The sequence below is a fragment of the Nicotiana tabacum genome, chromosome 23, assembly GCF_000715075.1.
Source record: "Nicotiana tabacum cultivar K326 chromosome 23, ASM71507v2, whole genome shotgun sequence".
Lineage (NCBI taxonomy): Eukaryota > Viridiplantae > Streptophyta > Magnoliopsida > Solanales > Solanaceae > Nicotiana > Nicotiana tabacum.
In genome coordinates this window covers 120,857,663-120,884,093 of record NC_134102.1, presented here as the reverse complement: position 1 = coordinate 120,884,093, position 26,431 = coordinate 120,857,663, and the positions used below count along the sequence as shown (strand labels likewise).

The following is a 26,431-nucleotide window of genomic DNA, read 5'->3' as shown; positions in this document are numbered from 1 at the left end:
CCCGTCCTTTCTTCTCTTTTTGATAAAAAGCTTGTATGACTCAGAGGAAAAAGAATTAATAATAAATGCCATGACATTTGAATTTTCAAGAGCGAAACATAAAACTCGAATTCGAATTCTCGTAATCTTTCTTAGGGGACTGGTCCATTAAATTTCTATCAAAAAATTTATTTCCTTGACCTCATCCCGTAGTGCATAACGTAGTCATAACTCATACCCTCCCTCCTGCTAAGTTATTGGCTAAAAGAGGGAAACTCATTCAGATTATCGATTAATAATTAAGAAACTTAATATTTTAGATATTGTCGAAACCCAGTGTATAGAAATTATATTTTTCCTTATTTAATTAGTTGTATGATTTTGATCATCAAATGTTAAATGCAGAGAAACTGTTGATATTATCGCCCGGAAATGATTCCAAAGGCCTAAGCCAGCTAGTAAATCAGAGCAGAGACAAATGATACGTGTCAAGCAACAAATGCATGCAAACTCAGACACTCACACGTTACCAGCATGCACTAACCTATCTCTATATTTACACTCCCCGCTCCTTTCTGCTTTTTCACTCTTCATCTCTATCTCTTCTCAATTAAAAAAAAATCATCTCCAAAAGTTTAAAAAAATGTCTCAGATTCAACCACGCCATGAACAGCACCAGCAGCTGTCACGTCAAGTGGCAAAAACCACCACTGCTGTGACTGTTGGTGGTTCGCTGATGGTTCTGTCCGGCTTAACGCTGGCCGCCACTGTCATTGGCTTAGTTGTGGCCACTCCTTTGCTTGTCATTTTCAGCCCTGTTCTTGTACCCGCTACTATTACCATTTTCATGATCCTCGGTGGGTTATTAGCTGCTGGTGGATTTGGTGCTACTGCTACTTTTGTTTTCTACTGGATGTACAGGTACACACTCGCGCAGAATTAGGGTTTAAAGACCCTAAAGTTTATGGGTTCTGGAAACGCTACCAACCCATAGCTCATCTTATAGTTTTTGTGTCTACAACGTACATATTTAGAATTTTCTAATAATACAAATACAGGGTCTAAGCAAACACTAGGTTAGTCGATCTAGCTCTGCCCTGTCGGAACACTTATAAAACCATAAAAAAAATATTAGTCTTACGTCCTAAAAAGTGACATTTTTAAATTTAGTACTAAATTAACTTGAACTTTCTATTTCACCCTTATCACATTCATCCTTATCAGAAAATATAATGTGTGTAATGCATTTATTAATGCTGAGAATTTAGAAGTTTGAATCAAATTTTATCTGTCCTGTAATAGGTACACCATTGGGAAGCACCCAATCGGAGCGGATAAGATCGATTACGCGAGAGATAGGCTTGCGCATGCAGCCCATGATATAAAGGAGAAAGCTGAGCAATTGGGACATCAGGCACAGCAACAGATTAAGGGTACTTAGAATTGAAAGGGGAGAGGACTGTTTTTAATTAAGTTCAGTGGACTTTGAGGAACAACTGCTTGTTTTAGGCATTACATGCATGATGTACTCTTTTAAATTAATTTGTTTTTTGTTTTGAGTTGTGTGTTAAAGTGTCTCATCTCTGTGTTGATATGGAGATGTGCTGTTGGATTTTGTGGTAGATTTAATCAAATGATTTTGTAATAACATTTGCTTTTGGCTTAATGCATCTCGTTCATTGTTTATTTGTCTTTGTCCATTGAATAAAAGAATTACACACACACACACACACAAGTGTGTGTGTGTGTTTTAGTTTTGCTTCATCCCTTTGGTTGAATGGGTATATGAACCCGTTTGGTAAATGAGGGGTTTTAATGAAACCACTTTGTAAACCTTCGTGGTTTTAGTGATACCATTTTGTGCGGGGGAGACTACTTAATTCGGATCCAAAAGAATTTGAGGAGAAGGCACAAGGCCATGGTTAATTCCTCTAATTAGCAAATAGAGTACTAGGGCAAGTAAATAGGATGAAGTAATCTGAGTTCATGCAAAAGCTGAAATGGCCCTTGAGGTTGAGGGTATCATGAATCAGCACAATTTATTTTTATCTTAAGCTTAGAGCACAATTTTTTTGGAACTTGAGCAATCTCAATTTGGATATCACACCATCAATTGGCTAAGAAACCAATTCCGTGGGTGAATATTATCAAGAACAATAGCCAGGCAATATCTTGTTCAGGTTCCTAAAGTGACTTTGACTAAGAAAATCTTAAAGTTCTTTGGTAAATTTGATTGACATTTTTGTCAATCTTTCAGCATCTAAACAAAAAACTATATCTTGAGATATTGCTAGTTATCAAATATCGCGAACCGATTATGGTCATGAGTTGGCAAGTATTTTTCTTCTTAACCATTGGTAGCTGAAAACTTATTACATCCAACTAATTCGAATTTAGGTGGAATCACTAGTTTAGATTTAACATATGCGCTACAAAAGACACACACACACACACACACACACACACACACACACACACACACAAAAAAAAAAAGGTGGAGTGAAAATTTGTCAAAGGCCGAGAATAAGTACAACCTCATACAGCACAAGTTTAAGCCAAAGATCTCCAGTCAAAAGGTGGTGGAACAACTCCATCTTTAGCTCTTGTACAATGTTTCATTACACGTTCGAGCGAGAGATCGCAGGCAATAAAACTTAGCGCTCAGACTGCATCACTTTTAACTCTCTTTGAAATAGCAATGACATTGAAGTTGATCGAGTCTGGATTCTTTTGGATCATCTTTTGTATAACTTTAGCAGCATCCTACAACAAGCAAGGAATGTTTCAACTTGGAAAAAGATATAAAGAACAGTATACCCCACATAACCCGAAGGATTTGAAGTTTATGGGTTCTTATTATGATTTCAAGCTAATATATAGGTTTAACGTCAAATATTTATAAATGTTTAGTAGATTTTTTAATACACATACTAGGTCTGAACAAAAGCTACTGGGTTCATGAACATCTGATACCTATATCCGCCCCTAACACCCCTCCCACAGCAAAATCTTGAGGTACGCTATTTGATAACATAACTTATGTCAGCACACTAAATGAGTGTCCCAAAAGTCTTCCGTCTAAATTTAGTAACTTATGTCACAAGAATACAAAAAGGTAAGGCTTGGATCTTGTGAGGAAATAAGATCGGCCATCTCCAACACTTTTGGGATCGAGTTACACAAAGTAGAGCCATTTGATCATGTGAATTGGGACTTCTTGACAAACATGTTGAAGAAGATGGGTTTTGGTACAAAGTGGATTAACTGGATCAGATTTTGCATAAGCACAGCAAGATTTTCAGTGTTAGTTAACTAAGACAGGGGGATCCCTTATCCCCTTACCTATTTATTATTGCTATGGAAGGACTGAATAGTATGCCTCAAACAGCCCAACAGAACAACTAAATCAGGGGATTCAAGGTTAGCAACAAACAACGGGGAAGTTTGGAGATCACTCATCTCCTTTATGCAGATGATGCAATCATTCTTTGTGATGCTGAGACAGATCAGATAAGGATGTTAAGAGTAGTCTTGACAATTTTGAAGGAATATTAGGACTGCACATAAATTGGAGGAAAAGTTTAATATATCCGGTTAATGAACCTCAACAAATTCAGCAGTTCCCTGAGATTCTTGGAGGTGAAATAGGTACCCTCCCAACTGTTTATCTTGGAATGCCTCTGGGAGCAAAAAGTAAATCCATTGATATATGGAGTGGAGTTCTGAAAAAATGTGAGAAGAGGCTTGCTAGGTGGAAAAGCCAATACCTCTCAATAGGAGGTAGATTAGTGCTTATAATCAGTGTGTTAGATGCTCTCCCTACATATATGATGTCACTGTTTCCTATCCCGGCAAAGATAGAAAAAAAAATGAATTTTTTGAGGAGAAACTTTCTATGGCAAGGCAACAAAGTTAAAAGAGGGTTCCATTTAGTTAAATGGAAAACTGTCACCTTAAGAAAAAAACAGGGTGGCGTGGCATGGGAGTTAAAAATATGAAGAAACAAAATCAAAGCCTTCTCATGAAATGGCTCTGGAGATGCACAAATGAAGAACACTCATTATGGAGGAGGGTAATCACAGACAAATATGGTGAGGAAGGTCCCTGGAAAACTAAGGCAGTGAACAATGTCTATGGAGTAAGTGTTTGGAAGACTATCAGAAATTTGTGGCAGACTTTTAGCAACAGAATCAATCATAGAGTGGGAAATGGGCAAAAAGTCTTCTTCTGGGAAGATAATTGAATGGGGCAGCAACCTTTGAAGACAATGTATCCAGACATTTTCATTATAAACCAGCAACAGAAGGCCACCATCAATGAAGTTTGGTCTGTCCAAGGTGGAATCTCACCTTTAGGAGATTATTGAATGATTGGGAAATCAATAGAATTGCATACTTCTACAACACAATCGACAAATTCACAGGTGTCACACAAAATGATGACAAGGTTTGGTGGCTGGGACACAAGTCAGGTAGTTTCTCTGTTAAAACTTCCTATCAAGCGCTCAATCAAACTAATTTTATAACTGAGCTTTGGCCCTGGAAGCATATTTGGAAAGTAAAGACTCCTTATAAAGTGGCATGTTTTGTTTGGCTGGTAGCTAGAAAGGCCTGTTTAACGGAGGAAAATCTGATGAAAAGAGGTCTACCACTCTGTTCCAGATGTCATTTATGTGGAAGGGAGGCAGAAACTATTAATCACCTTTTCTTACATTGTTCAGTGACAGTACAAGTTTGGAATATATTTCTAGCACTAGCATGGGTACACTGGGTCATGCCAAATAACACAAAGAAAATGTTGTCACGCTGGAATAAAGGGAGTAGTCCCTTAGCTCAGAAAAATAGATGGGATTTAATTCCTGCTTGCATATGGTGGTCTATTTGAAAAGAAAGGAACTCAAGGTGGTTTGAAGACAAGGGCAGCTCAATTCAGAAGATAAAAATGGACTCTTTGTTGTTTTATTGGTGTAAGTAGGAATATATAGAGGATCCAAAAACTATAATAGATGTTCTAGGATCCTTGTAATAGGATAGAAATTTTAGATGTATATTTTGGTACAATCTCCAGTAATTATGGCCAGCACAACCTTTGTGCCTTTTGAATATATAAAATTGTTATCATCTAAGAAAAAAAGACAAGGATTGGATCTTCGGAGGAAATAAGATCAGCCATCTTCAACACCCTTTATTGTACTTTCCTATGTATTCAAAATGGTCCGCTAGAATCGTTTCAGATAGTAAGGTGGCAAACGGGCGAGTCGGGTTGGATATGGAACATGTCGGATATGGGTAATGCAAAAAATGGATAAATTATCCAACCAGACTCATATTTAATACGGATAAAAATGGGTTAACCGGCGGATAATATGGATATCCATATTATCCATGGCTTCTTGAGTATGATCACTTTTGGGAGAATTCCTAGTTTTCCAAATTTGAGGAATCCTCAATTTGAGGCTTTACAAATGTAACAGTTAGATCTATTAGTTATTCACTGGTTATCCATTTTCTAAGTGGATAATATGGCTCTTATCTATATTTAACTCATTTTTAAAAAGTTCATTATCCAACCTATTTTTTAATGGATAATATGGGTGGATAACTGTTTTCTTTTATCTATTTTGCCACCACTAGTAAGGACTAACTTAATATTTGCTTTTCAATTTAAGATTTATGTGTTTGCGTATCATCTAAATCCCAATAAGTGAAAATTTTGTAGACTTACAACATTCAGGTCCTAACTGATCTCACAGGTTAAAGAATTCAGGTGTGGTGGATGAAGGTCAGATCCAGGTCCGAGTTTTGGGATTCAGACATTTTTCTCCCCGCTATTTGGTCTTAACTTTCGGCTGCCACTTGGCTCCAAAAGGAATTAGTCAATAAAGGATGGTTACCTGTAATAGGTTGCTTGGGGAAGATGCACCATGTGAAATTGGTCCGGACCTCCTTCCATCGAGTTCATAGAGTTGTCCTGCAACATGACAAGTTTATGCAACTTCTCATCTTTGGTAATGATAACTTAAGGTGAATAAGGCAAATTTTGTCGATAATTACTGTATTATTGCAAGTTGTTTCACTAATATACAGGTTCCAAATGTATATTCAGGGCACTTATAAACAAGAAATGATGCAGTTTGCGAATTTCTCCCAGAAATTGTGCTCTGAATTATCTCCATTCGGACATCATCAACATAGGAAAAAGGAACAAAAGTAAGCTATTCTCGAATTTCATAGTGCAGAATTAGTTTCTTATGCAGACCCCAACAAGAGAGAGAGAGAGAGAGAGAGAGAGAGAGAGAGAGAGAGAGTTACCATCAACACATGCGAAGCAGATGAAATGGGTGTTCACGTTCTCTGGAGCCTGAAAAAAGAATTCACCAGATTGTTGCATGCTATTAGCACGCATCATAAAGTTAAATATAATATGTATTAGTATAATATGCACAGGATTGTTAAGCTAACAACAGTTGTCACTTTCACAATACAAAAGCTGTTATAGAGGAGGATCATGACCTTAAACTGATCAAAGTTCGAACAAAAGGCTGGTCTCGCTACCCTTACGACCAAAGTCTAAACAGAATAACCACTATGTTGAATAAAGCAAACAACAAATATTAACCGACTTTGAAATTTGAGACTGCCACAAATTTGGCGATGATCTCTTACAACTTAGAAAAGGAATATTTGAATGCTGCGTTTTCTTCAGGCCTACAACCCTGATTCTGTCAATTTTTCAGTCAAACACGCATACTTCACAGAATGATAGCTGTACCAAAAATAATGCAGATACTGTAAGCTGCAATCACCAGTGACAAAACAAGGATTTCTTTATCTATTGCCCAACCAGCTCAGCATTTATGATTCTTATGGGTTACTGTTAGGATCGGATTACCGGGTAGTGCGGAATTTAGCCAAACAACGTTATAATGACAATAACAAAGACAAATGCAAGTTTCTTCATCAAAAAAACAAAGACAGTGCAAGTTAATAATAACGGCAATTAAAGAAGATAAAGATTACACAAATTTAACGTGGTTCGATCAAGTTGACCTACGTCCACAAGCGCAGAGGAACAATTTTACTATACCAATAAGAGTACAAAAGAGAGTACAAAATTAGAGTAAATACTCTAATTAGTCCCAAATACCCCAAGAGAATAACCTCACAAGATCACTCCAAAGAAAGGGTTCACACAAGTGTTTCCCAACACTTACTCTCTTACAAAATAATCTATAATGAAATAAAGGAGGAGAAAGAAAGACAAGAGTGAAAAGCTCTTGAATTGGTGTGTTTACAAATGAGCAGAAACTCCTCTATTTATAGCAAGAAATCCTTGGCCTAATAATGGATATTATGTCATGACAAATGTCATGATCCACAAATTTTGTTATAGTGAATATTATTTCATGGCAAATGTCATGAAAATTTGGCCCTCACTTGAGAAGAAGCCAAATTAATGGTCATATTACAAATCTCCACCTTGGCCTAATTTCGGCTTATACATAGTAAATTTGCTCCACCTTCTCCGCAAAAACCCCAATGAGCAAAATCATTCTTCATAAATGCCAATCAAGTTCAAGCAAAGCTTGAAAGCTTGAACTTGGACACTTGAAGAGGTTTTGTGAATATGTCAGCAGGATTGTCTCTAGTGTTAGATCTTCTGAACAGAGACTTTTCCTTCAGCAATGGTTTCTCGGATGAAATGATACTTTATATCAATGTGCTTCGTCCTCTCATAATACATATGATCTTTAGTCAAGTGAATGGCACTTTGACTATCACAGAAAATGGTAAGACCACCTCGGTGTGAACTGAGTTCCGCAAATAGACCCTTCAATCATAAGGCTTCTTTGATTGCCTCGATCACTGCCATATATTCTGCTTCGGTAGTAGATAAAGCTACTACATGTCGTAATGTAGCTTTCCAACTAATAGCGCAACCACCAATGCAAAATACATAGCCTGTCAGTGATCTTCTTTTGTCAAGATCACCTGCATAATCTGAGTCTACAAAACCAACCAAAGTGTTAGTATTTATCCCAAACTCCAAACGTGTGTTTGAAGTACCTCGCAAGTATCTGAAAATCCATTTCACAGCCTGCCAATGTGCTTTACTAGGGCAAGCCATATACCAACTTACCACGCTCACTGCTTGTGAAATGTCTGGACGTGTACAAACCATTGCATACATAATAGTGCCGACTGCACTGGAATAAGGAACATGTTCCATGTACCTCTCCTCTTCTCTGACTGCGGGGACTGAGCAGCTGATTACTTAAAATGAGCAACAAGAGGGGTACTAACTAGTTTAGCATCTTTCATGCCAAACCTCTCCAAGACTTTCTCCAAGTACTTCTTTTGGGTCAGGAATAGCTTGTTGGCTTTTCGATCTCTTTTGATCTCCATGCCAAGGATTTTCTTAGCTGCTCCCAAATCTTTCATCTCAAATTCACTTTTCAGCTGACTTTTCAAATTGTGAATGTCTGTTAAATCCTTAGCAGCAATGAGCATGTCATCAATATAAAGTAATAAGTACACAAATGCACCATCATTTAACTTCCGGAAGTAAACGCAACTATCATACATGCTCCTCGATTAACCATGACCCAACATAAAGGAATCAAACCTTTTGTACCATTATCTTGGAGACTGCTTTAATCCGTACAAGGAATTATTCAACAAACAAACATGATCTTTTCCTTCAACTTCAAATCATTCGGGTTGATGCATGTATATTTGTTCCTCAAGTTCGCCATGTAAGAAAGCTGTCTTAACATCAAGTTGTTCTAATTCTAAATCATACATGGCAACGAAGGCAAGCAAGACACGAATAGAGCTATGTTTAACATGTGAGAAAATATCATTAAAATCAACTCCTTGTACCTGACTATAGCCCTTTGCAACTAATCGTGCCTTATACCTCGCATCTTCAACCCCTGGAATGCCATCCTTTTTCTTGAAAACCCATTTGCAACCAACAATTCTTTTTCCTGATGGCGGCTTCACAAGACCAAGTACCATTCTTGTGGAGAGACTCAATTTCTTCATTCATTGCAATCAGCCACTTGGCTGAGTCAGCACCAGAAACTGCTTCTGAATATTTTGATGATTCTCCAATTTCTTCAGTTTCCTGTGCAACTGAAAAAGCAAATGCAACATAATCTCCAAACCTTAATGGTTGTTTACCTTCTCTTCTTGGTCTATGTTTGGCTATAGAATACTCCTCTTCTTCTGGTTCAACTTCAGGAATTTCAGCTTCTGTCTCAACTTCAGGAGTTTCAACTGTATTTTGCTCCAAAGTTGATAAGCTTGGCTCAGAAGGAATGCCAATCTCAATCTCCACCTGGTTCTGTGTACTCTTTCCTTTATTTGTATTACAAGAACTAGAAGACTCTTTTCTAGAATGTAACATAGAGGATTCATCAAAGGTTACATCTCTGCTAATTATAAATTTTGTCGGTATCCTTTCAACCCAGATGCATACCCAAGGAAAATGCACTTTTTAGCCCTTGACTCTAATTTTCCATCATTTACATGCATGTATGCGGGGCAACCAAATATCTTTAAATCAGAATAATTAGCAGGAGTCCCAGACCACATTTCCTCTGGAGTCTTAAAGTTCAAAGGTGCAGAAGGAGCTCGGTTGACAATATAACAAGCTGTAAAGATAGCTTCTGCCCAAAAGGCGTTTGTCAACCCAGCATTTGAAATCATGCAATGAGCCCTTTCCAAAAGAGTTCTATTCATCCTTTCTGCCACACCATTTTGCTGAGGTGTCATTCTCACAGTACGATGTCGAGCAATTCCTTCATTCTTGCAAAGACCTGAATTAATGTAATCCAAAGTACCTTTTGTTCTATGAATCGCTGGAGATTTGAAGTTGACTCTTTTCTGCTTCCCGAACACACAATGTTCACATAACTCCATATTTCCGGTACTTTGGCCACATAAGAGACCTCTTTTGCTGAGGATGGAAAGAACTTTTTCACTCATATGCCCCAATCGCATATGCCACAATTTGGTGATGTCAGAATCTGATTTATCTGATATTGAAACTGCAGCAGCACCTGTAACAGTAGATCCCAAAAGAGTATACAACATACCATATTTGCGTGCTTTCATGATCACAAGAGCACCATGAGAAATTTTCAGAACTCCACCTTCACCTGTGTACTTGCACCCAAGAGATTCTAGAGTGCCCAAAGAGATGAGATTTTTCTTCAAGTCAGGAACATGTCTAACATCGGTGAGAGTTCTCACCACACCATCGTGCATTTTGATTCGGACTGTACCTTTTCCAATAACTTTGCAGGCAGCATTGTTGTCCATCAAGACAACTGCACCTCCAATAGATTCATATGTGGTAAATAAATCCTGATTGGGACACATATAATAAGAACAACCCGAATCTAAATCACTCATTGTTAGATTTGAAACTATTATTAGTTGCTAAAAAAATAGTTCCCTCAGTCTCATCAGCAACTACACTTGCTTCGGCAGTGTCAGTATTTATGTGCTCATTTTTCTTTTCTGTATGCTTTTCTTTGTTTTTCAATTTAAAGCATTCAGAAATAATGTGACCTTTCTTATGACAATATTTGCACATGACATTTCGGTATCTGGATTTTGACCGTGATTTAGGTTTCTCACTACTTGAATCTTTCTTATTGGATCTACCTCTTATGAATAAGTCTTCCCCTTGGTTCCCACTAGTTTCCCCAATAATATCTCTATCTATTTATTCTTTTGATTTCAAAATAGATTTGATATCTTTATAAGAGATATTATCTTTTCCATAAAACATAGTATCTCTTATATGTTTAAACGACTGGGGTAAGGAAGCAAGCAATAACACAGCTTGATCCTCATCTTTGATTTCAGCATCTATGTTACTTAAATCCATAAGAAGAGAATCAAAAGTATCAAGATGTGTAAGTATAGAGGTACCTTCAACCATACGAAAAGTGTAGAGTTTTTGCTTTAGGTAAAGCCTGTTTTCTACTGTTCTTTTCATATATAAGGTTTTAAGCTTTTCCCATATACCTTTGGCTGAGCTTTCTGCTGCAACTTCACGTAAAACCTCATTTGAAAGATTTAAAATAATACTTGTTTTTGCCTTTTTGTCTATAACGGCAAACTCCTTGTCCGTCATTTTATCCGGCATCTTCTCATTTCCTTGCAGTGCCAAATCTAAGTTATCCTGAATTAGGATAGCTTCCATCTTTAATTGCCACATTCCGAAATTTGCACTTCGGTCAAATTTCTCAACATAAGACTTTGTTAGAGTCATTTTGGATGTTTAAACTAACCCGGTTAGATCTGGCTCTAATACCAATTTGTTAGGATCGGGTTACCGAGTAGTGCAGAATTTATCCAAATAACGTTATAATGACAATAACAAAGACAATGCAAATTGATAATAACGGCAATTAAAGAAGATAAAGAAGACACAAATTTAACGTGGTTCGATCAAGGTAACCTACGTCCACAAGCGGAGAGGAGCAATTTTACTATACCAACAAGAGTACAAAAGAGTACAAAATTAGAGTAAATACTCTAATTAGTCCCAAATACCCCAAGAGAATAACCTCACAAAATCACTCCAAAGAAAGGGTTCACGCAAGTGCTTCCCAACACTTACTCTCTTACAAAATACTCTATAATGAAATAAAGGAGGAGAAAGAAAGGCAAGAGTGAAAAGCTCTTGAATTGGTGCGTTTACAAATGAGAAAAAGCTCCTCTATTTATAGCAAGAAATCCTTGGCCTAATAGTGGATATTATGTCATGGCAAATGTCATGAAAATTTGGCCATATTGAGAAGAAGCCAAATTAATGGCCATATTACAGTTACATTGCAATGAATGTAGTTTTTCTGCTGCTTAATTTTGCCCAAAAGAGCACCAATTTAAAAGAAAGTAGAAGGATACAACCTTTTTCAATCAGGTTACTGTCCATTTTGAAGATTACAAATAAAGTGCTTCTACCCATGTCTTTGACACAAGTACATTAAGGCAAACAAAAGGTGTGATTAACATATTAGGAGATTAGCCTTGCACTCAAAAGAGACCAGTCAATCGTGTCATGTCATAAAGATCTCTTCCTTTACATTTTCTTAAGAAAAACTAAGATATTCTTAAAATAAGACGACCACTATTCGCGTTAGGCATATTTTACCTTCCTATCGAAAAGCTTATGACAAAAGCCTCCTTGCCCATGTATAGAGTAGCTAGAACAGTTTCACTTAATTTAAATAAAAACACCATAAAAGATAAGGAAAAATCCAAAATGGATGTTTAATTTTGTTAACATAGAAGGGTATATAGGAGAGTACACATGAAATATCAAATCCAAATATCGGAATCTAATAGAAACTTTACAGGATATTAACGAATAAATTGCAATTGAGGCGTCGTCGATCGAATAACAACTAACAAGAACACCACTAGGAGGGCCTCCCATGCGTAATAGGGAAAACTCATCAACCTATGAAGACTATTGTGCAATTACATTTATAGTTCAAAAACTAGACCACCAAAGGGCGGTGCCTCACAAGAACAAAGAGGTCAACTTCTATGAGGTCGGTTTCCAAATAAACTTAGACCCCTTAGCTGGCATACAAACACATAAGTCGTGTCTAACATGGACAAGGACAAGGACACGGAACAGTAAGTTGAAACTAAAGGGGCATGACAAGAATTGACCAGAATACTGGAAAGGTTTTTTAACAGAGCCATCAGAGCAGGGAAAATTTACATATTCCATAACCCATAGAGTGTTAAGAGAAGCCAAGTAACAAAAGATCAACAAAACAAACATAATACTAATTCTAATTATACAAATCTATTTCAATATCACATCAAATGCCCATTTGGTTTCCAAGGAAGTTCACAAGTTCCAATATTACATGACATGTGTGCACAAGAAATAGAAAAAATAACTTCTGTCACGTCACACGTGTCCAAGGTGGGATAACGTATATCTGTGTCCCTAGGATTTTTCAAACTCCAATGTTTTGTCTGTAATTAGGGAATGGTGCCCACTGTAAAAATCTTCTCAAGAATGATATTTAGCACGAGAACCACCTCTTTGTTGCTAATAACTTGTAACTACACTTGAAGAACCTGGTTTTCTTGCAAGAATAACACATTTCTATATAGGTCTTCAACCACCTTCTAAAATTGTAGAATATCCTCAGTTGTCTGTTTACCATATCAAAAGGTTATGAACTTCATATTTATGAAGTGATTTCTCAATTGTGCCAATAAATACAACCAAGTTTTGAGTGTCTCAGCAGAATCAACGTGTAGGCCCTTAAATTAACTAGAAACAAGTCAATTGTTCTTCGCATCTTATGCTGGTTCAATTTGCACCGACAAATTCATTTTTAAGTAATTTGTTCACCACCAACCTTTTTTTTGGCGGGAGGGGGGTTAGTTGTTCACCCAACTTTATTTTACATGAAAAGAAAACTGGCTTTTGAATATCTATAGTTGGCGGGGAGTTGGTCACATCTTCACTACATCACTATTTACTGCTCAGTGTTGAGATTGTTCATTTAGATAAATAAGAACAGCAAAACTACATGAATTCTGACCTCAGTGTCACCAGCAGTAGCTGCTACTGAATGAGCAACTTCCATTTCTCTATCATTTTCAAGGAATGAAGCACGCTGCATTTTAGACTTGCATGTATTAGAGCTTAGTGAATACAATGATATGACATGTCAGCAACCACACAGAAACTAAACCAAAATGAGTACCTCCATCGGGTCCATGTGAGCAGTTGATTTAAAGAACTTGTCCAAGAATGAGTCCTCATCTATAGAGCGCCAAAAAAAAGTACCGGTATAGTGAGATAGATTAAAATAAACAGGGTAGGAATCATGTAGAACTAGACTTAAGGATAAGTTGTACCAGTAAAGAAAATTGATGATAGATTTTCTCATTAAAACCAGCATGGGAAAATGAGATAATCAACCCCATTTTAGTTCTTACTCTCAGCAAATAAGATTAAATAAGGAAACTAAAACTAAATTCTAGGAACATAGGGATATCTTGGTCTGAGGGCTCTTAAATGACCACCAATCTCTAATGGAGAGGTCCAAACGGACATGAGGGTAGATATGACGGTTCCTAACAAGTGAATTGGGAATATGGTTATGGTACCAAACATGAAGAAGGTTGATTTTACTGGGGTGGCCTTTTTATTTGGTGGGAGACTTATACGTCTGTATAGGGATAAGTGTGAGATTTAGAGAACCTCTAGTTCTACAGAACTTATAATCCACCTTAAAAGTTAAAAGATAAATTATTAATTGGAATCACGCACCCGAACAGACAAAAGATGGTATTTAAGTGGAGAAGGGTAGAGGGGCGGACCTATACTCCACCAAGTTGCAAACCGTGCGCCAACCGGCCCTCTGGGATTTTCCGGTCATAAAAAGGTTCATGGTAATGACACGGAAATGATTCATATAGTTGATTCCACCTAATACGGTATGCAGCTACAGTTGATTGAACGAACAAAACCCTAAAGGGCTTTTTCAAATAATACATTCCAGTGTTATCAAAGGCGAAAAGCGCAAAAAAACTCTAAGATCTGTTGAGGCTTTAAGCGCAAAACGCAAATAAAACATGAGCTTTTAAGAAGAAAGGCGCAAATAGAAAAAACTACAAATATGTATGTGTAGTCCAAGACTAATATCTATAAGCAAAAATATGGACAAAGAAATTGAAGAAAATTTAAAATAAAGTGAAATATCAATTATTTAGTGTCGCTTCTTCAGGATAAAGCTTATTGGCAAGGAAAAGTATGCCTTAGAGCCTTGATGACAATATTGAAGTGCGCACTAAGCAAGGCAAAGAGCTCAACATGTTTTGAGTCTCACTTCAGGGCTTAAGCACGCCTTTGATAACACTGATACATTCTTGAGAATAAGTTATGATGTAACCGAGAAAGCCAGTTCCTATACTACACATCCCCTGCAGATGACAACTGAAGCCCTCAAAAAGCGGAAACCTACATATTATGCAACTTCACAGTGAAGAAAACACAAGGTGCTCATACGGGATCCAATGCACTTATCTTGGTAGTACTATAAGACAATATATTTGATGCCAACAGTAGATATCTACATGACAAGGACCATTCATGGCATGAATATTAAAATGACCTACCAAGTTTTATCTCTGAGGTGATATTCCCAATAGCATGAAGTAGGCCTATCGTTCCACATGCATTTCCCACTGTCTGTTTCATGAAGTAAACTGTACTAGTAGGGTCCTGCACATGCAACTCTCATGAATAATTCCTAATTTAGAATTATGCATCCATATGAGCGCTCATACAATTGCAAAGAGGGGAGGAAGACATTGTCAAGGATGTCAGGAAATATTTCTCAGAGAAGAGAATGATGCACTGTTGACTGCATTTATCACAAAGGGCGGTGATAGTATTAAATAGATCTTTGAAAATCCAATTTAGCACCAAACCTTCTATCATATTGCAATGTCTACCAACTCATTCAACAACCACACTAGCAGTGGAATGAATTAGTAGCTGATTCAGATAAAGCACAACTTAGGAGAACTAATCAAAGACTAGATAGTAGCAAGAAGTCAAGAAAAATCAACATGAGGATAAGATCAAAGATGCTGCGTTCCGAGACGTATAGCATCTAGGAGGTCTTTCAGGCAACCACCTCAGTGGCCAGCAAGTAAAAGCTTCCAATAAAGCTAAAATCAGTCAAAGAGGACTAAGAGTAGACAACATTTAACGCGATGAGCTACATAACGATGAAGCCGAGGCAATGACAATATCAAGTAACAACCAATTCAGAAGAACAGGACATGCAGCACCATAAGAGATGATAACGTGCCCAACCTAATCAAACAATTATACTGGCATAATAACAAGTTAATGTGCCTCAAGATTAGACATGAATAGCAGTAACATAAAGTTCCTAAATCCTGTAAATTCAGCATTCAGCAATAAGAAAAACCAAAGGTTGATGATGAAAGCACTGTATAAATAATTTAATAACAAAGTATAGTTCATAAACATATGGCCATGAGCTCATGAAACCACCTTTGTTTGGCTGTCTTGCTGTATTCTCTCTGCTTCACTCTGAAAACACATGGCATGTAATTAATGATCTAGCATAAAATTAGAAGGAAAAAAATGAGTACAAAATCAAAAGCCTAATTAACAAAGTTTTCCTTAACAACAAACCTGTGATGTGAGAGGATAGAGAAACAAAACGGCAAGCACCGGCTTGGGCACCATTTCCAAAAGTTCTTCATCTAAACCATAAACATCGTAGCACTCTGCCTCATCAGGTGGAACACCAAGACCCCAAAGGAACTGCTCAATTAAACAAAAAAGGCATATAATGAAATAGGATCAACCAATTACGTTTTTTTACTTGTTGTTGTTATTGTTGGTTGCTTCTTGTTCACTATTTCTTAAGCCGGGGGTCTATCGGAAACATCTCTATCTTCACAAAGTAGGGGTAAGGTCTGCATACACACTAGCCTCCCCGACCCCACTTATAGGATTACACTGGGTTTGTTGTTGTTGTTGTCGTCTAGTTGGTTGATGGAAAATACACATGTAAATTAAAAACATGCTTCTATTCCTTATCAAGTAGTTATTTTTTCGGACAAAATAAGATCAATCTGCTGATTAAAGTGAAAGCAACTGCTTTATCATCCCAATTAGTGGGTAAATAACACTTCCGCTGGTCAACTTATTAAACATGAGAAACAAAGAACCACCAAGATAGTTTTTTTCTTCAATACTAAAATGAATATCTCAAGAACTCAAAAAAAAAAATGAAAGCTTAATTTTCTGAGAAACCGCAGAAAAGATTTAGCTCACGAAAAGAAAAAATCGAACAGATTAACAAAAAAGTAAATGCTAAGAAGTAAAATAAAGGGGTACCTGATTCATGACATCAGGGTTAGCTTCAAGAGGAAGCCATTTCTTAGCACTACCACTTTCAGCCATGAATTCCATTCTCTCTAGCTAGCTCTCTCTCTCTTAGGAAGTACAGGTAGCGGGTAATGTGGCACTCTGGAACGCTCCCTTCCTTATATAGGTTTTGGAAAAATTTTCTGATCGGTTTATGAAAAAAAACAAATCTGCCTTTCTTGCTTCATTTTTCCGCTTTCCAATTCCTAGCCAATTTTATAAATTTGACATATATTTGGACATAGTTTTAACGGAAAAGGGCTTTAAAATGGCTCAAAAATAACTTTAGTTAACTTTTCAATGCCTCTAATGTATGTTTTTTGGCTCAAACTTAACCATATATCTAACACAAGGGTCAACAATACTCTAACGTAATGAAAATGGTTCAAAAATACCTTCCGTTAACCTTTTGGTCCGCAAATATCCTTAACGTTTATTTTTGGGCTCAAACCTACCCCTATATCTAGTAGAACTAACCTGGTCAATTTTTTGACTTTAACTTCTCATGTGGTATTTTCTTAATCCGCCACGTATATTATTTGTATTAAATAAAACCCACATGTATCTTTTAAAATATCCAACGACCCTGACCCGCTCCAATATATTTGGACGGTCGGCTAAAAATAATTACATTCGCTAGTTAAATATATAAAAAATATATATTGATTATATATAAAAATATATATATTATACATTAATATTTTAATATATATTTACATGATATTATTTTTAGGAGAAATTATAAGGTGTAGTTTTTCCTATTAATTATGACTTATAACTCGAATTTTTAAGCAAATCTGACAATGGAACGACGGTTTTTGTTAATATTTTAGCTCTATCGTTATATATTAAAACACTATTAGTTCCCATTAAAAAGATCATGTAAAGTCCATTAATGTGCTAAGCAGTTGGATATGTATATAATTAAAGGTTTTAAATAATTTCCTTTCCATCTATTTCTTTGCTCCTGCTTTAGAATCATATAAATAGAACATTATCATTTTTATGTTTGCAAATTAAAATTTATATTTGTTAAACTTGTTAAGATTTGCAAAATTTGAAGGGCAAACTACACCGTATAATTTCTCCTAAACATAATATCATGTAAAATATATATTAAAATATTAATGTATAATATACATATTTTTATATATAATCGATGTATATTTTTTTATATATTTAACTAGCGAATGTAATTATTTTTAGTCGCCCGTCCAAATATATAGGAGCGGGTCAGGGTCGTTGGGTATTTTAAAAGATACAGGTCGGTTTATTTAATACAAATAATACACGTGGCGGATTAAAAAAATGTCACATGGCGAAGTTAAAGTCAAAAAATTGACTAGGTTAGTTCTGTTAGATATAGGGGTAAGTTTGAGCCAAAAAATAAACGTTAGGGACATTTGCGGACCAAAAGGTTAATGGAGACTATTTCTGAGCCAACGTTAGGGGTATTGTTGGCCCTTCTGTTAGATATAGGGATAAGTTTGAGCTGAAAAATAACGTTAGGGGCATTTGTGGACCAAAAGGTTAACGGAAGGTATTTTTGAGCCATTTTCAATACGTTAGGGGCATTTGTGGTCCTTTTTCCGTAGTTTTAAATTGAAAATTTTATTTGTTCATAAAACTTGATTAGTTTATGAATATATTTTTATGAAGAAAAATCTTCAAGTTTCAAAAACTAGCTTTGATGAAACTTTTTATTCCACTCGCAAAACTTTAACTTTTTTTCAAGTAAAATGCATGTTCCAACACAACTTCAACTTTCAAAACCTATTTTTCAATACAACTTAAAAAAAAAAAAATTCAAATTTCAGCCAATCTATGTCTAAACGCCTACTTAATATGCCCTTTTAATTGGAGAAATCAAACGTATCCAAATGGAAATAAGTACACGTGTTTTTTGGGGTGAAAGTGACTAAGGACATGTTTGGTCATAAAAGTTTTTACTTTTTTTGGAAAGTTATCATTTTTTTAAATCAGGCCACGAAAATATCAAATTTCACTTGCAGTTAAATTTCAAAAAATTTGAAAATTTTAAAAATTCCAAAAAGCTAGTTTTCAAATTTCACTTCAAATCACTCACAAAAATTCAAAAACAGCTCCAAATTGTATTCATATCCCAACACAAATCTAATTTTCAAATATCATTTTTATTTGAAAAAAATAATTCAATTTTTTTCCGGAATTTGCACAATTCTTATGTCCAAACACCCACTAAATATAAGGAGAATAAGATACAGATCCTAACTTTAGTAACCCTACAATTGTCTAACTATATTTCTTTGCTGAAAGATTAAAGCAGTTGTCTTTATTATGATATTTTTTACTTACATTTCATGCTAGCGTGGTTTAGTTCACCAATTGAAAGTCGTTTTACCAGCGACATTTTTGTTATTCAATTGATGATAGGTTCATCTACCTATCATTTGCATGGTCTCATATATGTAACAGTTTATTTGGCTTCCACTGCATATCTATTGTAGATTTCTGCAAATAAGAGGAATCCTTGTCGCATAGTAAAGGATACATTGTCTCTTCACAGAATGCAAAGAATGCTGCACACAATGTACTCCCCCATTCTCCCTCTACATCCAACTAGTTTGAGCGCGCTTCGTGTATGGTTTTATTAGCCCTTAACATAAAACAAGGTTTACACAAGCAGAGACATGACGAACAACACTAAAACCTGATGAATTCGATCACATATAAATAGTACTTTGTTTTGGTTTCCGTTGTGAATGGTCAATTTATCTATCGGGTGCACTATAATCTTTTCATTCACCCTTATACCTAGGTTTTCTCCTCTCGGCAAATGCAGCAAGGCCTTCTAACCGATCTTTTGTGTCTAACAGTTGTTCATAGCAATCCCACTCTAAAGCTAAGGCTGACTCCATATTTAGCTCCACTCCTTTGTCAATAGCACATTTTGCCATCCTTAACGCCACCGGACCCTGTCAGAGAATATATGTCAGTCGACATTGATAAGGTATATGTCAGTTGACATGCAAAACCCGAGCATAAAAAAGAGCATCTTTAGCAAAACCTTCATCAATATTTATTTTACTTTCACTCCTCGTGCATCCTTAAACCAAATTTATTCATCAGAAGTTTTAGCTTATTGAATAAAGAGCAAAAGCTTTACGACCATTCCATTTGGAGGTATAAAAGCAGAGTCAACAAGGGAAAAGGAAAAGGAAAAAGGAAGGCTCTATACAATACGAAACAATTGGACTTAGTTGATGCTACCATATCCTTTCAACACAGCCCTGACTAGTATAATAAAACCTTATGAAGAAGTAGTACCACCAGAACTTGTCAAGTGGATTACTCCATTCTTATAGAACATGAATAGAGTGAGTCCCTTTTCTGGACCCTGGACATTGAAATGACCTTTTAAGGTTGAAAGCATGAGGGAATCACCAATGTGGCTTTTACTTGTTCTTTTCAATCTGTCTCAGCTTCCTAATAATCCCACTCAATATCATTTCATACTACATGAAAACCAGAAATATATGAAGCTTATAAAACAGAACGTTGCAGCTTGCGTGGAGAAACCTTAAGCTTCGGTTTCTATAAGATGCATGGAGAAAAAAGGGAAAGAAAAACAATAGAGTAACACTTGTTTTCTATGTGAACCTGCCATAAAATAGCTAAAAATCGAAAAAGAAGGGGAAAAGGAAAACAAAGAAACCAAAGCAAGGAACTATGCAATAGTCAATGATCCTCCACCTAAGAAAAAACAAGACAGAAAAAGACCAAAAGCAAGAAACAAAGCTTGTCACAAAAAATGAAGGTGCAGTGCACAAAGTGGAAAACAAACAAGCATAGGATTAGTAAATGCCATTAAATTAAGGTCCATGGATGACAATAAAAAGTTCAAACAAGAGCCTCAACTTCATTCAACACACACAAAAGAAAAGAAAATCCAGTGACAAGCATATTTCATGGCCTTGAGGGTGCATAACTCATAAAAGGTGAAAAGGGTACAAAAGAGGGTGCATAACTCATAAAAGGTGAAAAGGGTACAAAAGAGTACACGTTACTGCTAACGAATCTTTACAATTATCTATGTACAGTACAGTTTGAAATCATTTTGTTTATAGGAAGAGTTGGACTTCTTTTATGTTTCTTCTTTGTTCGTGACTAAATTGCAATTGGAAGTCATATGGGTGGCACACTGGATAAATACATCACATCCTCTTTATCTCAATAACTAAAGTCTAACCTTCTGATTAATATCCCTAGCAAGTTCAAGTGTCTTGAGGCGAGCCTCACCAGCAGGAACACAGTAATTGACAAGCCCTGCATACAATGTATTATTCACTAAGAAATTGGAAAAGAAAACCATAGGAGATCAAGGTCCAAAATTACAGCAGAAGCAAAAATTAGATGATTTCTTTCTATCTGCCTAAACCTTGGAGGACACTGTTAACCCATAATTTGTAATGAAGTGCTGACATCACTGCTATCTTTATATTAACAAGAGAGAACTTGGAAAGACAAAGGAGTCCTGTCTCTTGACAAATGAGCTCTGACAAGTCATACACGTACCTATTGATACAGCATCTTTCCCACTTATCTTTCGGCCAGTAAATATTATATCTTTTGCAATTGATTTTCCAACCAATCTAGGAAGCCGTTGTGTTCCTCCTGCTCTGCACAATGCCAGTATGAAATAAGAGGATACCATTAAGAAGATCATCTATGCATACAGAGTATTTATAGCAACTTCTGAAGTTGGAAACCTTTGAATAGTAAAAGATTACAAAGTGACAAAAAGATAGTGGAAATGCGTCCCACTGATCTGATAAATTTAGAAATAAACCACACATAGCTAACACATCCTTCAAAGAATTTTGGGATTTTGCATAAGCAAACATATAATGCGTAATTAAGGCATACCTACCCTGGTATTACAGCAAGTCCTGTTTCTGGCAAGCCCAGCACTGCATCTTCACCTGTTAACACATTATCAAACTAGAGAGCAAGAAGGAGAAAATATGGTACACCCAGAAGTGCAAGAAAGCACGTACCACATATACGGATATCACAAGACATCGCCATTTCAAGCCCCCCACCCAATGCTATACCTTCAATCGCAGCAATTGTAGGAATATGAAGACCCTGAGCAAGAAAATATTTACTCAAATAGAGTGAAAGAAAAGAAGAGGATATGTACAACTGGACCACTTTATGGTTGATAAAGTAATAAGTGAGGAAGAAGAAACGAGACATAGTATGATCTCATGAACCAATCATTTTGAAGGAAGAATTCAGAAGATTATAAACTGATAACTTCTGCTTTTCATAAATTGATAAAAAAAACTTCTTCTTGAGCTTTAAGACACTATGATCTTTAATATATTAAACAAAACATCAATAAAAATCACGTACCTCCAAAAAGGAAAAAGTTGATCTCAAAGTGCTTACAAAATCCTGGACTTCAGAAAGAATCATAGTTTTTCGTTCCTATGTAGCAAATGCCAATCAATTGAATTAGCTATCAGTAGGTACAAAATACAGCACAGATAACAAACAGTAGAAAGACTACTAAAGTGCGTAAATCAACATCTGACACCAAAAACATCAGCTATTCAATCATATGCCATGCCAATCATAAATGCAGTCCCCACAAAAGAAAATTGAATCTGTGAAGATGTTTGAGTCCCACAGAGGCTGCACAAGCGAAGAGATCAAACCACAGAGAAACTTTTCAACATTGAAAGTTGTATGTTTGGCAGATGCTCCTAGCTTGTGAAATTTTATTGTTTTTCTTGTCAACATGTCACGCGATACAAAAGAAAAATATACTAGAAGACAACAAGACATTACAGAGAGAATCAACGAAACATATATGTGTTAAAAAACTCACCAAAACTTGTACAAATATAGATTTCAAACCCCGTAAATCAAATGGACTAGGCAGAATTTAGAACTCGAACACATAAAGTTCATATCTTGGATCTGTCTCTTGCTTGAAAACACAAATACAATGGTTGGCACAATGAAGAGAAGAGGATACATAACGAAAAGGAAGATGTAATATCTACAAGTTGTGATACTGCTTGCAAGAAAAAACATATTACAACTAAAAACACGGGGCATTTAAATTTTTAAGACACTTCAAAACTTATATCACTTTTTAAGACAAAAGTGTTAAGAATGGGGTAAAAGGGACACTTCTGTGATTAGGGTTAATGACACTATTTTTAAAACCCCCAAAGTTTTCTTATTTACAAAAAAAAAAACCCTCCTCCTCCTCCCGCCACTCCTCCTCCTCCCCTTGTTACTCCATCTCGCAACGCTCCTCTCTCTATCCCCGCCACTCCTAATCCTCAAACATTTAGGAAAGATGTTTCAAATATCTAAAGAAATGTTTCAAACATTTATTGAAATGTTTCAAACATCTGCACACATCTGTGGGAACGTTTGAAACATCTGTGAAAAAAAGATCAATGAGAACAACACTAGAAAAAAAGAAAGAAGTAGAAGAAATATCCCGTAGGATGTTTCAAACAACAACCCGGGGATGTTTCAGTAGAATACTCATTTATGGGTATGTCTCAAAATATCTCGAGGGTATTTTGCAAAATACTTACTTTGTAAAATTTCATATTTTTCTCTTTTTCTCGTATATTTTAAACCACTAGAAAGAAAAGAAAAAATGAAAAAAAGAAGAAAGATGAAAATGAGACGAAGATGGAAAAATAAAATGAAGAAGAAGAAGATGACATGGACGAACCAGCAGCAACAACAACGAAAGTTGAAGAGAAATAAGAAATTAAGGAGGAGAACGAAGAAAGAAGGAGAAGAAGAAGCAAAGAGGAGAAATGAAAAAATTTAATATAATTTGAACGAGTATGATTTTTTAAAAGTTTTAAAATTTTTAATATTTACCCATAATTTTTGTTATTTAATCTGACTTCGAACCCTTTGATTACACATTTTTTGTTAACCAAATAGTGTGTCCTATACTCTGCACAAGATTTCAAAAGTTTTTTTTTTGCCTCATTTTTTCCTAAAAACACAACATGAAGAGAAGCTGTTATACCTTCAAATCAGCTCCAGCACAAAACACTTTGGGAACCGAACTGCAGATCATCAAAACATTTGCTGAACGTTCATTACTCACGGCTTCAAACGCTTGCTGTAATCCTCTTAACATATCCTTCCCTATTGCATTTCTCGCTTCGGGCCTATCCAATTTAACCTCCAAAATCCCTGTTAATTAACCCCAGAAAGCAATTGTACCCAAAATTAAAAGAAGTTTGATTCCCCAAATAGTAACAGTACGCCGTAAAATAGGACAAAGTGAGTGGAATTACCGGAATCGGAATCGGAGAGTCTTTCTAATTTGACGGATTCAGAAGCCGATTGTAAAATTAGAGTTCTATGACTCTGAAATTGCCAATTTTGGAGTCCATACTTAGAATTTGAGGAACGAACATAGCTGGAGAAGTAAGAGTAAGAGTAGGGTTTTGATCGCCTCAAGCATTGTTGCCCGATAGACTTGGCTATGCCCACAAATGCAACAACCATTGCCGGAGAAATTAATCGATTTTGATATACACAGAATCAGCTTCTCGATTATTATTAAAAATTGCTTTATGTAAGAAGTTTCTTCTCTTCTTTTTCTTTAAGCTTTAATACTACAACTACCTAATTGTACTTTTATACTCCATTCCAATTATGTAATATTATGTAAAAAGAAAGAAAAACTTAAATTTGTGATCTTAAAATAACTTATAATTTGATTTTAAATATATAAAATATCCTCTCTTTTATTTATTTTTTTACAAAAAGTAACTCGTAAATTATAATGGATGAAGTAATAATTTCTCTTATGTTTAACGTACATATTATGGTATTTTTGTGCATGAGAAGAAAAATTACTATTCCTTCCGTGAAGAAAATGACTAGTTCTGAGTTGAGCGTTAAAGCATATTTCATGTGAATTCCGACATTCATTTCCTCATTTGTTTTTTAAAATAACGTTTACATATTTAAGAGTTATACAAAAATAGATAAAAGGATATGAAAGAATTCAACAATTGAAAACGTGAAAAAGCGAAACACCAAAGTTCTAAGGTGGTATCTCTATCCTAAAGATAAGTGGAGATTTCCTTCCATTTGTGACTTATTAAAATAATTTAGTCAACAGTTGGAATAGGGATACACTAGAAATATAGTTAAACTGTTTAATTAGAGTCTCAGACTTTTTCAAGATCTGGTTTATTCTTCAGGGGACACCTCCATTTTCCTGCAGTTTTCGTAACACAACACTAATGAGGGGTCGTTTCTTGAGGGAATTATAATGCAGGGATTGCAGTAAATAAATTGTTTTACAGTAAATTAACAGATTGTTATGCATGGAATAATAATACAGGAAGAAATATTGTATAGGTGTTTTCTTCGTTCAGCTTAACCTTAACTAAAGCCAAGAAGCAGATTTAATAACATCTATCTTCTCCATAGAGCATGTTTCATGTGAATCGAACAAATTAAGAACTCAGACATATAAATACAAGTCATGTAATATGATTGTCTAAAATAGTCTCAGGTAAAGAGGGTCTTTTAGCCTGGAATATATCAAAACACATAAATTAATTAGTACTAGTATCATTTTTGGCCAACTGCAGCTTAAAGATTTATAAATGAACAACTTTAGAAGTGCTTAACAGTTGGTGCTCATCACTACTAAAAAACAGTGCAAATCCGTCCCCCAAATCCGACCGAAATCAGCCGGAAATTGATAAAAATTAACCGATTTTCGATCGATTTTAATTGGTTGGAAAAATGATGATCGCTAACGTGTATCGACCGAAATTGGTTGGAAATTTCAAAGCGTTGACTGACTGTCAAACTTCAATTTCCGACCGAATTCGGTCGGTAACAATTAATTTTTTTTTTTAATTTTCAAATTCTGACCGAAATCGGTCGGAAATTTTTAAAAAAAATTATTTAAATAAATAATTAGTTGTAAATTGTAATATATTGTTAATTCATTTAAAAAATAAATATAAATTCATAATTTCCGACCGAATTCGGTCGGAAATTTCAAAAAACTGAAGAATTTATTTAAAATTTCCGACCGAATTATTTGAAATTTCCGACCGAATTCGGTCGGAAATTATGAATTTCTGGGTAAAAAAAATTAATTTCCGACCGAAATCGGTCGGAAATCTGGGTAAAAACTGGGCAAAAAATGCCTGCTTTTAAGCTACATCACCTGCCAATTATAACCAATATCCATCTTATAATGGCAGCATTACATTGCTGCCATTCAACCATAATTAATCAACAATAATTAACTAACTAACAATAATAACAATAATTAACTAACAAAAATAATTAACTAACACTAACAATCATTATCTAACAACAACAACAATTAATAACAACCACAACAATAACGCCAACCACAACAACAATTACTAAAATGTTCAATAACAAAATAATATCAACAATACAATCATCA

General features: G+C 35.6%; 3 protein-coding genes across 3 annotated transcripts; 1 reads left to right on the top strand and 2 right to left on the bottom strand.

Annotated features, from left to right (window-relative positions):
• Window positions 1–544: 544 nt before the first annotated feature.
• LOC107760666 (oleosin L-like) lies at window positions 545–1,665 on the top strand. The gene is made up of 2 exons (XM_016578749.2): window positions 545–900; window positions 1,282–1,665. The coding sequence occupies exons 1-2, from the start codon at window positions 623–625 to the stop codon at window positions 1,418–1,420; spliced, it is 417 nt and encodes a 138-aa protein (XP_016434235.1). The 5' UTR covers window positions 545–622; the 3' UTR covers window positions 1,421–1,665.
• Window positions 1,666–2,351: 686 nt separating this feature from the next.
• On the bottom strand, window positions 2,352–17,132 carry LOC107760663 (ubiquitin carboxyl-terminal hydrolase 3). The gene is made up of 9 exons (XM_016578748.2): window positions 16,921–17,132; window positions 16,210–16,341; window positions 16,066–16,104; window positions 15,156–15,261; window positions 13,739–13,797; window positions 13,574–13,648; window positions 6,291–6,339; window positions 5,873–5,949; window positions 2,352–2,742 (listed from the first exon to the last, which is right to left on the bottom strand). The coding sequence occupies exons 1-9, from the start codon at window positions 16,993–16,995 to the stop codon at window positions 2,641–2,643; spliced, it is 714 nt and encodes a 237-aa protein (XP_016434234.1). The 5' UTR covers window positions 16,996–17,132; the 3' UTR covers window positions 2,352–2,640.
• Window positions 17,133–19,571: 2,439 nt separating this feature from the next.
• LOC107760662 (putative enoyl-CoA hydratase 2, mitochondrial) lies at window positions 19,572–24,606 on the bottom strand. Its single transcript, XM_016578746.2, has 8 exons — window positions 24,279–24,606; window positions 24,005–24,174; window positions 22,348–22,422; window positions 21,987–22,077; window positions 21,860–21,911; window positions 21,505–21,608; window positions 21,179–21,255; window positions 19,572–19,904 (listed from the first exon to the last, which is right to left on the bottom strand). Exons 1-8 carry the CDS (start codon window positions 24,490–24,492, stop codon window positions 19,728–19,730), a joined length of 960 nt encoding a protein of 319 aa, XP_016434232.1. The 5' UTR covers window positions 24,493–24,606; the 3' UTR covers window positions 19,572–19,727.
• Window positions 24,607–26,431: the final 1,825 nt, after the last annotated feature.

Coding starts and splice junctions, on each gene's coding strand:
- LOC107760666 (XM_016578749.2), top strand. CDS start 623: ATGTCTCAGATTCAACCACGCCATGAACAGCACCAGCAGCTGTCACGT. Junction 901..1,281: donor GTTTTCTACTGGATGTACAG/GTACACACTCGC, acceptor GTCCTGTAATAG/GTACACCATTGGGAAGCACC.
- LOC107760663 (XM_016578748.2), bottom strand. CDS start 16,995: ATGGAATTCATGGCTGAAAGTGGTAGTGCTAAGAAATGGCTTCCTCTT. Junction 16,342..16,920: donor ACCCTGATGTCATGAATCAG/GTACCCCTTTAT, acceptor TTAATTGAGCAG/TTCCTTTGGGGTCTTGGTGT. Junction 16,105..16,209: donor TCTATCCTCTCACATCACAG/GTTTGTTGTTAA, acceptor ATGTGTTTTCAG/AGTGAAGCAGAGAGAATACA.
- LOC107760662 (XM_016578746.2), bottom strand. CDS start 24,492: ATGGTTGTTGCATTTGTGGGCATAGCCAAGTCTATCGGGCAACAATGC. Junction 22,423..24,004: donor GTGCTGGAGCTGATTTGAAG/GTATAACAGCTT, acceptor TTTGCTACATAG/GAACGAAAAACTATGATTCT. Junction 21,912..21,986: donor TTGTGATATCCGTATATGTG/GTACGTGCTTTC, acceptor ATGTGTTAACAG/GTGAAGATGCAGTGCTGGGC.